At 39.0% G+C, this 13,444-nt stretch overlaps 1 protein-coding gene across 5 annotated transcripts in view; it reads left to right on the forward strand.

The window, feature by feature from the left end:
- The window catches only part of ZMIZ1 (zinc finger MIZ-type containing 1), a 333,497-nt gene that overhangs the window by 188,728 nt on the left and 131,325 nt on the right, over positions 1-13,444 (forward strand). For all 5 annotated transcript variants that reach the window (XM_054277262.1, XM_054277265.1, XM_054277264.1 and 2 more), the window contains exon 5: positions 10,567-10,680. In XM_054277262.1, coding sequence (XP_054133237.1) covers positions 10,567-10,680 — 114 coding nt within the window. The remainder of the gene's footprint in view (positions 1-10,566; positions 10,681-13,444) is intronic.

Here is a 13,444-nt window from a genome sequence, read left to right on the forward strand (position 1 = left end):
TGCAAATATCTCAGTAATGCCTTGCTGGCTGGTAGGACCTGTGAGAATATGTCATGAGAATTTTACATCTTCCACATGGTAGTAGTTTGTGTAGTCATCATTTTAAGTAGTCACCTTGAGATTTTATCTCTGCATAGATTAAGAGATTAAAATAATAAAGATTTAATCAGTTGATTAAAAGTGCTATAAAAAGCTCTGTAAGTAAGTAAATTACTCAAATGAGTAAAAAAAATGAATTGCGAAGTATGTCCAACAAATGTACTGCTGTTCAACAGGATATACTGAAGACTAGTAGATATTTTTCAAAATCAGTGAATTTATTCTTCTAAAATTTAGAAAATTAATAAATGTATCTATATTAATTAATTTTTAAAATTTGATTCACTACATATATCAGAGGAGTTGGTGCTTTTTTTTCCCCCCCTTGCCATCAACTCACTTTATACTTTTAGGTGGTGTTACTTGTTTTTAAAGAAGGCACTATTGACAATAATTTTCCAGTAAAGGGATGATGTAATACTTCTTTAATGTCCTTGAAAGACCTTGGTAAGGTAAGAACTGCATGAAAGAAAACCACTGACCCAAACTTTTCATGAGGTGATATGTACCTAAAATTATTAGATGGTTTACAACTCAGAAGTATTTATGTAGACATCTCACTTTGCTGAGTCCTTCACTTAATCTTCTACTAAAACACATTATGAAAGTAAATGTTTTTACCTTGCAGCAAGTAAGCAAGTCTAGAACAAATAAGCCTATTTTTATCAATAAAGCCATTACCAATTTATGTAAATATTATTGTAATAATGAAACATTATTCTAATAGGGCAGTGGTATTGTAACAGAAAAAGTATGGCCACTGCTTGGTGAAAATTACCTCCTTGATACATTGAGATATTTAGGATTCAAGCCACTGACTGAAAATCACAAGGGTGTTTGGGAAGAAAGCTCCTGTATCATTGCAATGCCTGCTGGAGTGAAGTGGAATGCTGCTAAGGCTGCAGAAGCCTGAGGGTTGTTGCTGTAGTCACACAGAGAGACATCTCATGCTGGCACGGTGTAATAGGGAGATACTAATGGAAAATGGGTTGTTTCATTTGCCAAGAAGAGCAAGTGAGCTGGTTAGGCAAACTGATTTCATAATTCTGTTGAGCTGTAATTACAAATCTAAAGAGAGACTGGAGCCTTGCATGACTGAGCATGGCTTTGGAGAAAGAGCAACCAGTTGTACCTTTGTCTTGTGACTTTTATCCTATAAAATCAGTTTGTGAGTGCTTAAGGAAAATACTTCTGACCCCTCTGATTATGTGGAGTCTTTGTAAACCGTACTGTTTCCACTGCTCTCAGCTGACATGATAGCAGTGCAGGTTCTGGGGGTAAGGAAGGTGCAAAGCCTGCACCAGCAATCAGGAGACGAACATGAAGACATACTGCCATTAGTCTGCCCCATTTCCATCTTCAGTCACATCTGATCACAGCCTTTAGGCCCCCAAGAAACAGTTTCCTGCTGAGCAGGGGAGGGTGGGTGGAACAGTAGGTTGTGACTAAAAGAGTTTAATTTGCTGCATGTTCCCTTACTTAACATAAAGGTTTATCAAAGTATATCATAAATACAGTGCAGTTACGTAGATTGAAAGGAGGACAATGTTGCAGTTCTGATCAGCAGTTAAGGAATGATTCTTTCAACTCTTCTGGCTTCTGTGTATAGTTCTTGAGGATCAGATGTTAAATCCATTCCTTACCCTTGTGTAAAACTAATTGACAAACCAAGGTTGCTGTATCCTTCCTTTGCTCCAGCACATGCTTATAGGTGTGCAGTCATCCTCACAAAACTCATGGCACAGGAGATCCAGGCAGCAGAACAGGGCTGCTCAATTACCAGGCATTCACCTTTTCTGCAATCAATACTGAATTATACACACACTTTATACTAAAAGTATATCAGAGAAGCATCAATTAAAATCAGCATTAATATAGATTTTGTTTCCTTACAGTTCACAACTGAACAGCTTGGGGTTTTTTCAGTTCAGTGATGCTCATATTTTTTATTTCTTCTTTTTCTCATTTGTTTAGCATGTGATCTTGCACAATAATTTCTTGATGTTAAAACATCTGATAGAGGTGCTGGTCATTGCTCACTATGTGTTTAGTTTTGAAAAAGAAGCTGCAAAGGACAAAGGGGGCAAAGGTGACTCTGTTCTGTTTTTCATAAGTAGGAATGGCTAACATGGTCTTAATCTCTCTCTCTCTTAATATATCTAGTGCCTCTCAAAATGTGAGCCTAATAAAATATTTATAAAACCTCCAATGGAATGAGCCATGTAAGTGCAAGATAATTCTATTAATTAGGGATCTCTCAATTTCACAAACACAAAATTGGGAGGGGGGGATTATCTGAATGCAAAGTGCACAGCTTGAGCCTTTTAATTTTTTGCTAAATAAAACAGTCTTTGATATTGAAAAGGACTGTAGAGAATTGAACTATCTATACTCATATCCAGATAAACAAAAATCACACTCCCAAAAGACAGTGAAGAGCTCAATGCTCCCCTCTATCCTCATGAAAAAGACCATTTGTTTTGAATATTGATTGCAGATGAGTTTTTAATATATTGAGTATGGCTGCTTATGGATAGGGCAAGGTAATCACTATTGACAGTAAAAAAAATAAAGATGGAGAAACCACCTCTTTCAGGTCATGTCATTTTTTATGTTTAAAGTGTATTCTTGGGTAGTGTTGTCCTGTGTCTGTACCTGGAGCTTTCTTGGCAGCCAGTGGTGGATGGGGATCTGAAGCAGAGGCCTTTGCATAGGAGGGAGACAGGCTCATGGTTGGGCTCATTCACAGAGCTTGCTCAGGGTTTGCAGTAATAAAGGCTCAATCAGTGTATTAAAGCAAATGGCTCTCACTGATTTGCAGGTCTCATGGCACTGAGTGAGGCATCAAATTCAGGTCTGGCAGCAGTTACCTGTGCACTGAGTAACAGAGTGACCAGCTGTGTGTCCCTGTGGTTGTGCTCTGTCAAGGGTGTCTGACCAGGAATCCTATTTACAGTCCTAAGAGAGGTGATTGGTTTTCCTTTGGGAGCTGAGTGCCCTTTGCCCCACGTGCAGGAGCGCAGTGGTTCTGCTCCCAGTGGTTTCAGCTGAAGGGCATGTAACCTCTGCCAGTTCTCTCTGCCCTTTCTCTTCCAGGTGCTGCTCTTCCCTACTCCCCTATTTACCCTGCTTCAGCACATTAGTGCATTTTCATTACACTTGACTGCAGACATGTCTGGATGGAGCATTAAAATGGACAAAAAATAGTCTGAATTGCCTGGCAGAATCTGCCAAAGCACCTGGCCACCAAATCCCAGCTCAAGGGTCAGAGTGAGATACTCCAGAGATACACCATACTCTTTTGTAACACCAGAGTTAGAAAAGTACTGTAGACATGGAATCAGCTCCATCACCACAAGGGAAACAGGTCAGCTCCTTCACCACATATTATCAATCAGTTTAGCTCCAAAGGAATTATAGGTCCTGTATTTATAGTTTTGAGTATACCTACTTTTATATATCAATTTTGATAGATGCTTTTCCGGTTTTGTTATTAAATTCATAGAATTACAACCATATGAGATTTTTAATTTCCACTGTTGTCAAGCAAGGCTTGAAAACCTGCATGCTTGCAGCTGAAAACAGCAGTCAGGTCATGTGAACCTCAGAGTTGTACACAGGCATTTCAAATGTATACAAAGTTTATGTCATGCAGAGTATCTGGCCTCATCATTTGGAAGAGATGGACTTTGTGCTGGTTTTATATACCTACCTGCTGTCTAAACTTGACTGAAGTCTCAGCATTACCTCAAGAGTACATATGCACAGTATCAGAACACTAAAAATCCGTGTTTCCTTTTGGCACCTTTCTTTGTATACATTATGTTTATGTAAAATAATGAGGAATATTAATAACAAAATATTTATCTGGCTTGAAATTATTAAAAGTACAGTTATTTTTTTAAGGAGGGTGTTGTGAGGCAGGAGGAGTGTTTATGATGTGAACTTAACTGTGTCATCCTTTTACATTGATGATACAGCTCCACCTTTGGGAGAAGTTTCGCCATGCGTTTAATCCAAAGCTGCTGCTGAGAGCAGAGTCTTGGTACCTTCCCAGCCCTACCTTTTGTTTGCTGCCACTTTCTTTGAGTCAGGTCTAATGATTGTGTGGCCACATAAGGGATCTCACTGTTATTGGTGACTGAAAGTCTGCATTTGGGAGGTTAGATCACAGTCAGAACAGCAAGTGTGGTCTGAGGCACTGAGAATGCTGGAAGTGCATATTTGGGCAAGGAAGCTCACAGCCGCAACCTGCCATAAGACTAAGCATCACCAACAAATGTGTCCTAGGATTTAGGTCAGCTTCAGACTAGTGTTGGTATGGGAAAATGCTGTGCTGTAACACGTGCTCATTCCCATGGGCTCCTGAAGGGCCTCCCTGGAATGGCTCCCACTGCTGCTGCCTCCCCTGCTGGGGCTAAGGTTCAAGGACCTGCCCTGCCTGCCGTCCTGAAGGGCCAGGGCAGCTCAGGTTGTTAGTGCAGAATGGGGCTAATTCACCATGCAGGCAGGCCTGTGTCCTCCTGTGCTGGGCAGGGGAGCAGGCAGGAGAAGGCAGAGGGAGGCAGGAGCTTTCCAGGGCTGGCAGCCCCCAGTGCTTGTGGAACAGCAGCCCAGAGTTTCTGTCCTGCAGGAGAACAGCTGCCTCCTGGATTCACTCTCCCCAGCTGATGGACCAGAATGTTTGCCAAGCGTGCAGCCTTGCCACATGGTGTGCAGGAAAGGGTTAATTTCAGAGCAAAGAAAAGGCTACCTACATCTCTCTGTGCTCTCTTTTTCTGTGCACTGAAAAGCTTCCTGTGTTGCCAGTGTTTTGTGTCGCTGATGTAAAATTCCCAGACTCGTTGATTAGTGAAGCTAGACAGTAGACAGGGTCCAAGTGGCTAACCATGTGAGAAATTCAGTGACTGTAGGCTACTGTTAATTAACCTAGAATCTCCAACATGGCATAATGTCTGTGTGATAAGTTATATTATCTTCAGCAGTTCAATTAAATCAAGGAGTGAGACACAGAGCAGACGTAACTCGGCAAAACAAACAGACAACTTGAGTCAGCCTTCATAATTTGCTGTGACATCACGTAAATAAATGCAATAACTTGTTTAGCATAGTTAAACAGTTTGCTGCTCAAAAACTTACTGCATGACATCTCATTTTGAATAGGTTAAATTGTGGCAAATTAGGTCTCTGCCTTCAGTCTGATGTGTTCCACAGAAAAGAGGGAAAAAACTCTCCACTAGAGATGTCATTTGTAAATTGAAATTCAACTTTTTTTTTCTATAGCAGCAAAGAGGAACATATGGATTTCATGTTTAAATGATTCATTTTCCATACCATTGCCATCATGTTAGCATTTCTTGATGTGAGATAATATTAAACCTTTGTAATTGTTCTTAATTTTGATTGATATTCTTGCATTGCTTACTAGACTGTTCTAAGGTACACAAGTGTAGAGAAGGGTTGTAGACTTCTATATTTGGAGAAGATAAGGTCATCTTCATTGCCATGTTTCAATGTGGGTAATTGGTTTCAGTCTCCAAAATAATATTGAATCTTGGGTTGCAGGAAGTGTTTTCACCCACTTTTCACCCACCCACCCAGAGAATACTCAGTTGTGCTTTAGTATCCTTCTAAATAGTAAGATCTTTATTATATATACCTTTTTAATTCATATGTGGAATGAAGCTTATATTTTTGTGCCCATTGCAGAATTTTTATTGTATATCAAGACTTTCTGATTATTGTTTGATTGGAAGGGAGTAACAATTTCAATGGGTGGCTGTATTCTGAAACGTTGGGACCAAAAATTGCCACATGTCAGCTGTTGTATGTAACTCTAAACACTGGCATTGCTGCCCTCACCCCAGGACATGACAGAGCAATAAACCATGGAGTGGGCACACAGACAGTTGCAGTGGAATCTGGTGAACTTGGGTCCTACTGTACCTGCATCCTCTGCCTGTATGTCCACACAAATTTACAAAGGTGATCCGTTCTTTAGGTAAATAGAGCGTTTAAGCCAGAGGTGATCACGAGCAGCAGTAGATGTTCCCATCTTCCCTAAAAGCCAGCTCTAATGTCAGCAGTCCTCAGAAAAGGGCTTTGCTGGTACAGTTCGCTCTTCTTTGGAGATAGTAAAATGGATAGCCAAGTCTTCTGCTGTTCTCTCTATCCCCCTACACCAGACTGTTAATTGAGTAGCTACAAAGAGCAAGAGGTCCCTTGCAAGATCAAATATGACTCTGAGACTCAGACTCTCTCTTCAGAGCATCACCTGGTGATCCCCACAATAATGATATGCTCACATGCATCAAGTATTCCTGTGATTTCTGTTCTATTCAGGCTAAGAGAATATTAGATTTGGGGTATTATAAATTATTAGACTGAAAATTTTCTAATTTTTTTCAATTATAGAAATTGTCATGTTTCTCTAATAGTCTTCTGAAAAGCAAATAATACTGAAAGCAATCTGGTAAATAACTGTTTCATTCAGTTCATTGGCTTTGTTCATTTTTGCTTCAGATTTTATTCATACAAATCCTCTCCACTTGCTAAAAACATCATTGCTTGCAAGCATGGTGCTGTTAGGTGGCCCTTCACTAGCAGCTTTGAAGATACACCAAGATGAGTTTTGTCCAGATCTGGTTCATTGTCATGTTTGTCTAAACCAGCTCCTAATGAGGTGGATTTTTTTTTTCCCTTGTTTACAAGAAGCACAGTTTCAGACAAGACTCTTCAGACATATGCCTTGCTTCTTCAGAATGCTGCCAATAATTTCAGTTGAAGAGGATAGAGCCATGCATGTAAAATGCTTCACAACAAAGCTGATGGATGGATCTGGCATAAGCTTTGTTTTATACTTCTGTTCTTGGATTGAGAACTGAGAATATCTCTTTATTTCCCACTCGATGAGTATGGTAGATGTAAAATTCTTCTCAGGCAGGCTTTTTGTTGTGAGGATGTGAGTGACATTGAAGCTTTTTGCTCCGCATACAGTGTTTAAGTTGTCAATAAATAAAAATCACAGCAGGCATTTGGAATGTTTTCTTATGTAACTGAGGGAAGGAATTGCACCTGCCTTCATGCTTTGGTTCATGCTAGATCTTCTGTTTGTTTTGCACAAAAGTAGCCTTAGCCTTTGAATGTGAAAAACTGGAAGAAAACCTGAATTTAAAATTATTTAGAAAGTCAGAGAGCTGTGAGAAATATGACTCAGACAGAACTGTGTGTGACATTGCAAGAAGTGTCCTCTTAAGACCAATTTTTATCTCACCCCATAAACTAGTCAAATCCACTGCACAGAGGCAGGACCCACTGGTATTCTGACTTTTTCCTGTGTTTTGTTTGGAGATTTTAGTCTGTGATGGAACTAACAGAATTGATGGTCTTGCCCAGTGAGTTTCCAACCAAGTTTCAGTGGGGCAGTTGCATTTAGGAAGTCAGGATTTCAGTATCCCCTCTGTATTTATGTGGGTTCTGATTGTGTCCTCAGGGATGAGTTCTGATGCAGTGAAGTAACTTGCTGGAGGGTTGCAGAACAAACAGTTAAAACCAAGTCATTGAGGTCACAACTACCTTGGCACAGGCAAGTAGAAGTAGCCTTTTCTGCCATAGCAAAGTGCAAGTTTAGTACATGTTGAAACTTTAGGAAAAAAATACTGCTTTTCAGTGGTGTTATCATGATAAGTACAAATTACCCTTATGTGGTGCTACAGTGAAAATACAGCATGTGGATAAGGGTGTGCCCTGCTTTCTATCTGTTAGCCTGTATCTAAAAAAATTGTTCTCATTCACATACAGTGTGTTTCTCAATGGTGAAATTTCATTGTGAGCTTTAGCAGAAGATGTGTGTGTCTGGCAAGCAGCAACACTGGTGGGAATAAATATCATGTAGCTCTTACTTGGGTTTTTGATTGGTGGCTCTCAATTCATTTCCTTTCCCACAAGGAGAGAAGAGTTACTAAAAACTATTTCACATACAAAATTGCATAGGTTTCAGTGAATTGTTCTTTATGTTGTTTCTGTGGTTTTGGTTTGGGCTATTTTTTCCCTTCTGAGAGATCTGTGACCTAAGTCCTATCAGTACAGTAGGCATTCAGCATTTTGTTCACCAGCTCATGTGCCTCTCTTGCCTTCTGGAAATAGTGTATTTGATATTAGCAGAGCTTACACATGCTGTTGTAGAGAGGTTTGAAGCAACTTCTGTTTCCCCTGCAGATCAAAGTGGCCTGTGGAAGGAGCTGTATTCACTCAGAGATTTGGTGTCAGGCAGTCACTTCTCTGGTGGTTTAAGTGAAGAGTTCAAAAAGGAATCCTTTTCCCTTTTACTTGGAAGATTCATAACCCAAACTACTGGCTCTGTTCATGGGATTTTTTTTACATGAAGCCTTACAATATGGCTTCTTACATGTTACTCACTTGGATTCTTGCCTTTCATCTGTATACACATTCATTTGACTCCTCCACCAATAATTATATGATCAGGTAGAGATGTAATTCTGAAATGCAGCCTGGGTAAAGCTCTCACTGGTTGGTATTGTGAGCTGTACTCATGTTGGTAGAGCAGAGGCAGAAATCCACTTTGCCCAATGCCTCTCTGCTTTTTTAAATTCTGCTATTTTAAAAATCCATGACCTGCATGTCAGTCATCCTTTGTTAGAACAAGGCCTCTGACCAAGAGCGTTCATTGAATAAGAATTATCTAATGGAACGTGGTCCAAAAGCTCACAGACTGGGAACTCCTGAAAACCTGCCATGGCAGGAATTTTTTTTTCCCTTCATTTGTCATGATGTTAATAAATGCAGCTACTCAGGCATGAGGGGATGAAGGGAGAAAAAATAGGTTGTGAACATTATAGTTGATCCAGGTGCTTAGAAATGAGCAGTCATGTTTTCCCAAATTATGTAACTGATTTAAAAGTAATGATATATTTTAAAAATTATGCCCCTGAGGTTTGTGCCTCCCAGATAAAACACTCATATAATTTTCATATTTTTCTCAGCAATTCCAAGAATTATAAAACCACTACTTAAAAAAACCCAACAATTCCTAAATGCTCTCTATTCTTGTTGTTTCTGGAGTTTTCACTGAGACATCTACCATCACCAGAACTGGAGAATTTAGTAACAATATTACTGTAGTAAGTTGAATTCCTTCTTTTCTGTGCCATCCCTCTCCTCCAGCTAAAATTTTGGAATACTTTGGCAATGTAGACAGTGAGGGATGACAGTGTGAACAATAGTATAGGTAAGTTTATCAAGTGCCTCTAAAATCAGGACTTCCTATTGTTCAGTAAAAAGGCAGAAATTAATGTTATTACAGTGACCTGATGAGGTCTTCAGGGGTGAGAGAAGTGGACGAGAATCTTGTTTCATGATCAGAAGGCTTTATTGATTTATGGATTTATTGATATAAGATATATACTACATTATAACTATACTAAAAGGAATACAGAGAGAAGTTGCAGAGGCTGCTAACCTAAGAATAGCATAGAAAAGAATGAATAACAAAGTTCTGTGTCCAGCAGAAAGCAAGGACAAACTCTCCTGTGAGTGGTCAGCAAATCCAAACACTCACAGAACACCAATCACCGCTGCACCTGTTGCATTCCACACCAGCCGATAACAATTGTTTACATTCTTCTTCTGGGGCCTCAGCTTCCCAGAAGATGAACAAATCCCAAAGAAAGGATTTCTATGAAAAAATGTCTGCGACATAGTGTGGTAGTCAAGAATAAAAAATCCGTTGCTGATGCAAATTTCAAAACAAAATCAGATTTATTTTTTTTCCCCTTTCAAAATCCTGCCACCCTCTTCAGGAGAGGTAGAATTCCCCTCTGAAATGTCTGCATGCCTTCTGGGCATGTGAAAGCATTTTCAGTTAAGAAATAGCCCTCAGTTTTTCATGATCCTGAAGCTGATCACCCTAATTGCTCATAATGATGTCACAAGCAGTGAAGCCAAGGTTCCTGGAAGGGATTGGTACAGCTTCTCCCTGGCACTGGCATTTCTGAGTCTGTCACATTTGCCTCATTGGCCAGCAGCAAAGGTTGGAATCTTGATTATTGGAAGGTGCTGTGCTGCTATGTCCCAACAGTGGGGCATAAACACACCTCAAAGACATTGAACCTGAGACTAAAAGTTCCCTTAATTTGGGCTCAGACAATTTGGGTTTCCAAGTGGAATCCACTATGATTTGCAGGTGGGAGAAGTGGTGCTGTGGAGAGAGAGTTTGGGGAGCTCTGGTATTTCAGCTACAGCTTGTCTCTAACTCAAGTCATGTCAGAGAATGGTGTAAGTATTAATAAGAATGAAGCAGGATTTTCTGCATTCACTGTGCAGTTGAAAGTCTTGCTTTTGAATTATGTGCTGTTCCTAGTTGCCAGACTTTGCAATAAAGTGATGTAGAAAGGAATATGTCAGCCCTCGTGTATGTTATTTACCATGTGCTTTGCCTTCCCTTTCCAGCACTTACAGAACCCAGCAAACTTCCATAATGCAGCAACAGAGCTCCTGGACTGGTGTGGAGACCCCAGAGCCTTCCAGAGACCGTTTGAGCAGAGCCTGATGGGCTGTTTGACGGTATGTCCACCCTGCTGTGGCTCCAGTTCTGTTTTATTCTCTGTTCACTCTCTCGTGACCAAGGGAACTTGATTTTCAGAATCTGCATTTTAAGGGAATTTTTGTCATTTTACCTTTAATACATAAAGCCAGACCCTAAGACCTGTTTATTTGACTCCATTGCTTAACAGGAAGCAAAATGCAATAAGAAGAAGTTGGAGCATAAGAGGGCTAAACATTTTTAGTTAGATTACTTACAAATGCACAGGCTGGTTTATTTGTTATACACATACTGTATTATCTCATGATGTGAAATTGCTAATGTTTTTACAGAGTGATGAACTTTCCAGGTATTTATTTTCCTTTGGCATTTTTGGTAGGGCTGAAGGACCACTTGCCTTTTATTCTATGTATGCTGTGCTTCCAGCTAAGCAGTGTTTCTGACATGCCTGTTTAGCTTACTTTGTTACATGAATTGACTGCAGGTCTCATCCTGACATACTAATTCCAGCAATTCCATTGAGTTCAGTGCTTTTCTTTTCATTCACTTTTCATTAAGACCACCGTAGTTCCTAAAGCAACTTCATTATAATGCATTAAAATATATATTTTTCAGTACATTTTGGTTTTGAAACTTTTGTTTTCCAGCAGCAGTAGTCCAGAACTTTTATGCAGAGTTAAGACTTTAGATTAATTAAATTCTGACTAAGCAGAAGGATTAAAAGTCTCATTGCAATTTGCCAAGCAAGATGATCTAAATAAATAGTCACAAAAGAAACAAAAATTCTGAAATTAATAATGAAGGGACTATCATTTTATTTGTTGTGGGGCAGAAGTGCATGGATTACTTTCATGCAATGTGTAGCTAGTATACATGAAACAGACATTAAGACTGAAATTGAGTTGCCTGAAATCCAAATGTTAAGGAATGGCTCCATCTTAGTGTGCTCCAGTGTATAGCATCCCTCAGATTTGTATGTCAGAAAGTTAGAGTAAATCCAGTTATAATAGGAGATTGATAGAATCTTCCAGTCAGAGAAAAAATAAAATAAAGGAAGGTAAAAATGGTAAAGTCCAAAGACAGACTATTTAACAATCCTGTATGAAGTAAAAGTTATCAGTAGCATCAATTATGAGAAAATGCACATAATGTCCAATTGACCATAACTATATTTTATTTAGGCTTTTTAAAAACTTTGCTAGCATTTTTCAGGGTAGCTTTTGGGAAAGCAGATGTTCACCTCAGGTATAACTGGGCAATCTGTGCACAGTATTTCTCTGCAGCCCTTGCTGGAACATTGTGAGTCTGACCTGCGACTTCCTTGCTGTTTAAATCTTTTCTTTCTACATGAGCAGATCTTCAGCCCTGCCCAAGTGAAGGGTCAAAATAAGATCTGACTGCCAGTGATTCATTCTCCTCACAGTGTACAGAAAGTGGGCAGGAAATGTTCCATGAAAACTGGTGAGGTAAAACACAATACGTGGTTTTCAGTGTGTTGAAATAAAAATACTGTTTTTCTTCTGTCAAGGATGAAATAAAATAACCAGTATTACCATCTAAGTACTGTTAATATTTGAACCACATGTATTCCTTTGCTTCATACTTCTCCCTGAAATCTGAACAGGATGGCATGCCCCTTTCCCAGGCTTGTTGTGGGAGAGAATTATCTGCAGTGTAGGACTGACTGGCAGCAGCATCTTTATCACGTGTTGTAATTTCATTACATTCCTGACAAGGAAATAACACAGGAACTTAACCAGGTGGCTTGTTCTGTGTTGGATAAATACACAGGGTTTGCAGAATGCCTATAAACTGCAATGAAGATGTTTCTTGTTCTTAATTTTAAAATCCCTCTAAGAAAGATATTCTTTAATTTCTTGTTGTGTACATCCCTCTTCCTCTTCCTGCTTCCCATTAAACAGACTTAACAGCATGGTTGTATCCCAAGAGGTTTGTACTTCCTGTATCATCTTCATACGTTAGCAGTACAGTGGGCAAGGTCTCTCTTTTAATTTATTTTTCTCCTTATATGTATATTTTTTCTATTTAAGCTTACTCATACATAATTTCTTTCTAATTAATATGTTCTGTTTCATAATTTAGCAAACATGGATTTTTCATTTCCTTACAGTAAAAGGGGTTTGTCTACTTTTAACAAACATGATGGAACTTTAGTCTGTTTTCAGAGAAATTATTCAGAAAGTTGCAAATAAGTCAAAGGTAGCTGAAATAATGGAATATCATGAGTAGATTTAACACTAGATTGCATAGCTTCATGTTCTGTGCTATCAGGAGCCTATTTTTGTTAATGCTGATAAGGTTTACCAGTTCTTACTTCTTTGTGAGGATTATGCTAAAAGAAAAATGAAAAATGAGTATGAAAGTATTCAATCACTGAAACAGGATTACTGTTTTATTTTGCTAGCCTTTAAATGACCATCAATGGTCAAATCCCTGAAAATTTCCATATTTTTGGATATACTTTTTTAAAGAAAGTGATCTCTACCATCATTGCAACATTTGAGCTGTGTAGTTCTTTAAGGCATTTAATTTGAAAAGTCTACAAATACTAAAAATGCTTGCTTGCTCATAAAGCTTCTCCTCTGTAATACTGCGAATGATTTTTGTTATTTTTATGACATTCTGTTCCATTAACTCTCTGACCAGGGAAAAAGTGGTGTATGCTAAGCTGTTCTGGAACCATCAAGGGATATGAAATGATCATGTCCTGCGAGTGGTAACACGACATATACTAATCCAAATTGAAACTTATGAGGATGTCAT

This window comes from Melozone crissalis, unplaced genomic scaffold (genome assembly GCF_028551555.1).
Source record: "Melozone crissalis strain CALT ecotype California unplaced genomic scaffold, PUWL_Pcris_2 ptg000019l_1, whole genome shotgun sequence".
NCBI classification, from domain to species: Eukaryota; Metazoa; Chordata; class Aves; order Passeriformes; family Passerellidae; genus Melozone; species Melozone crissalis.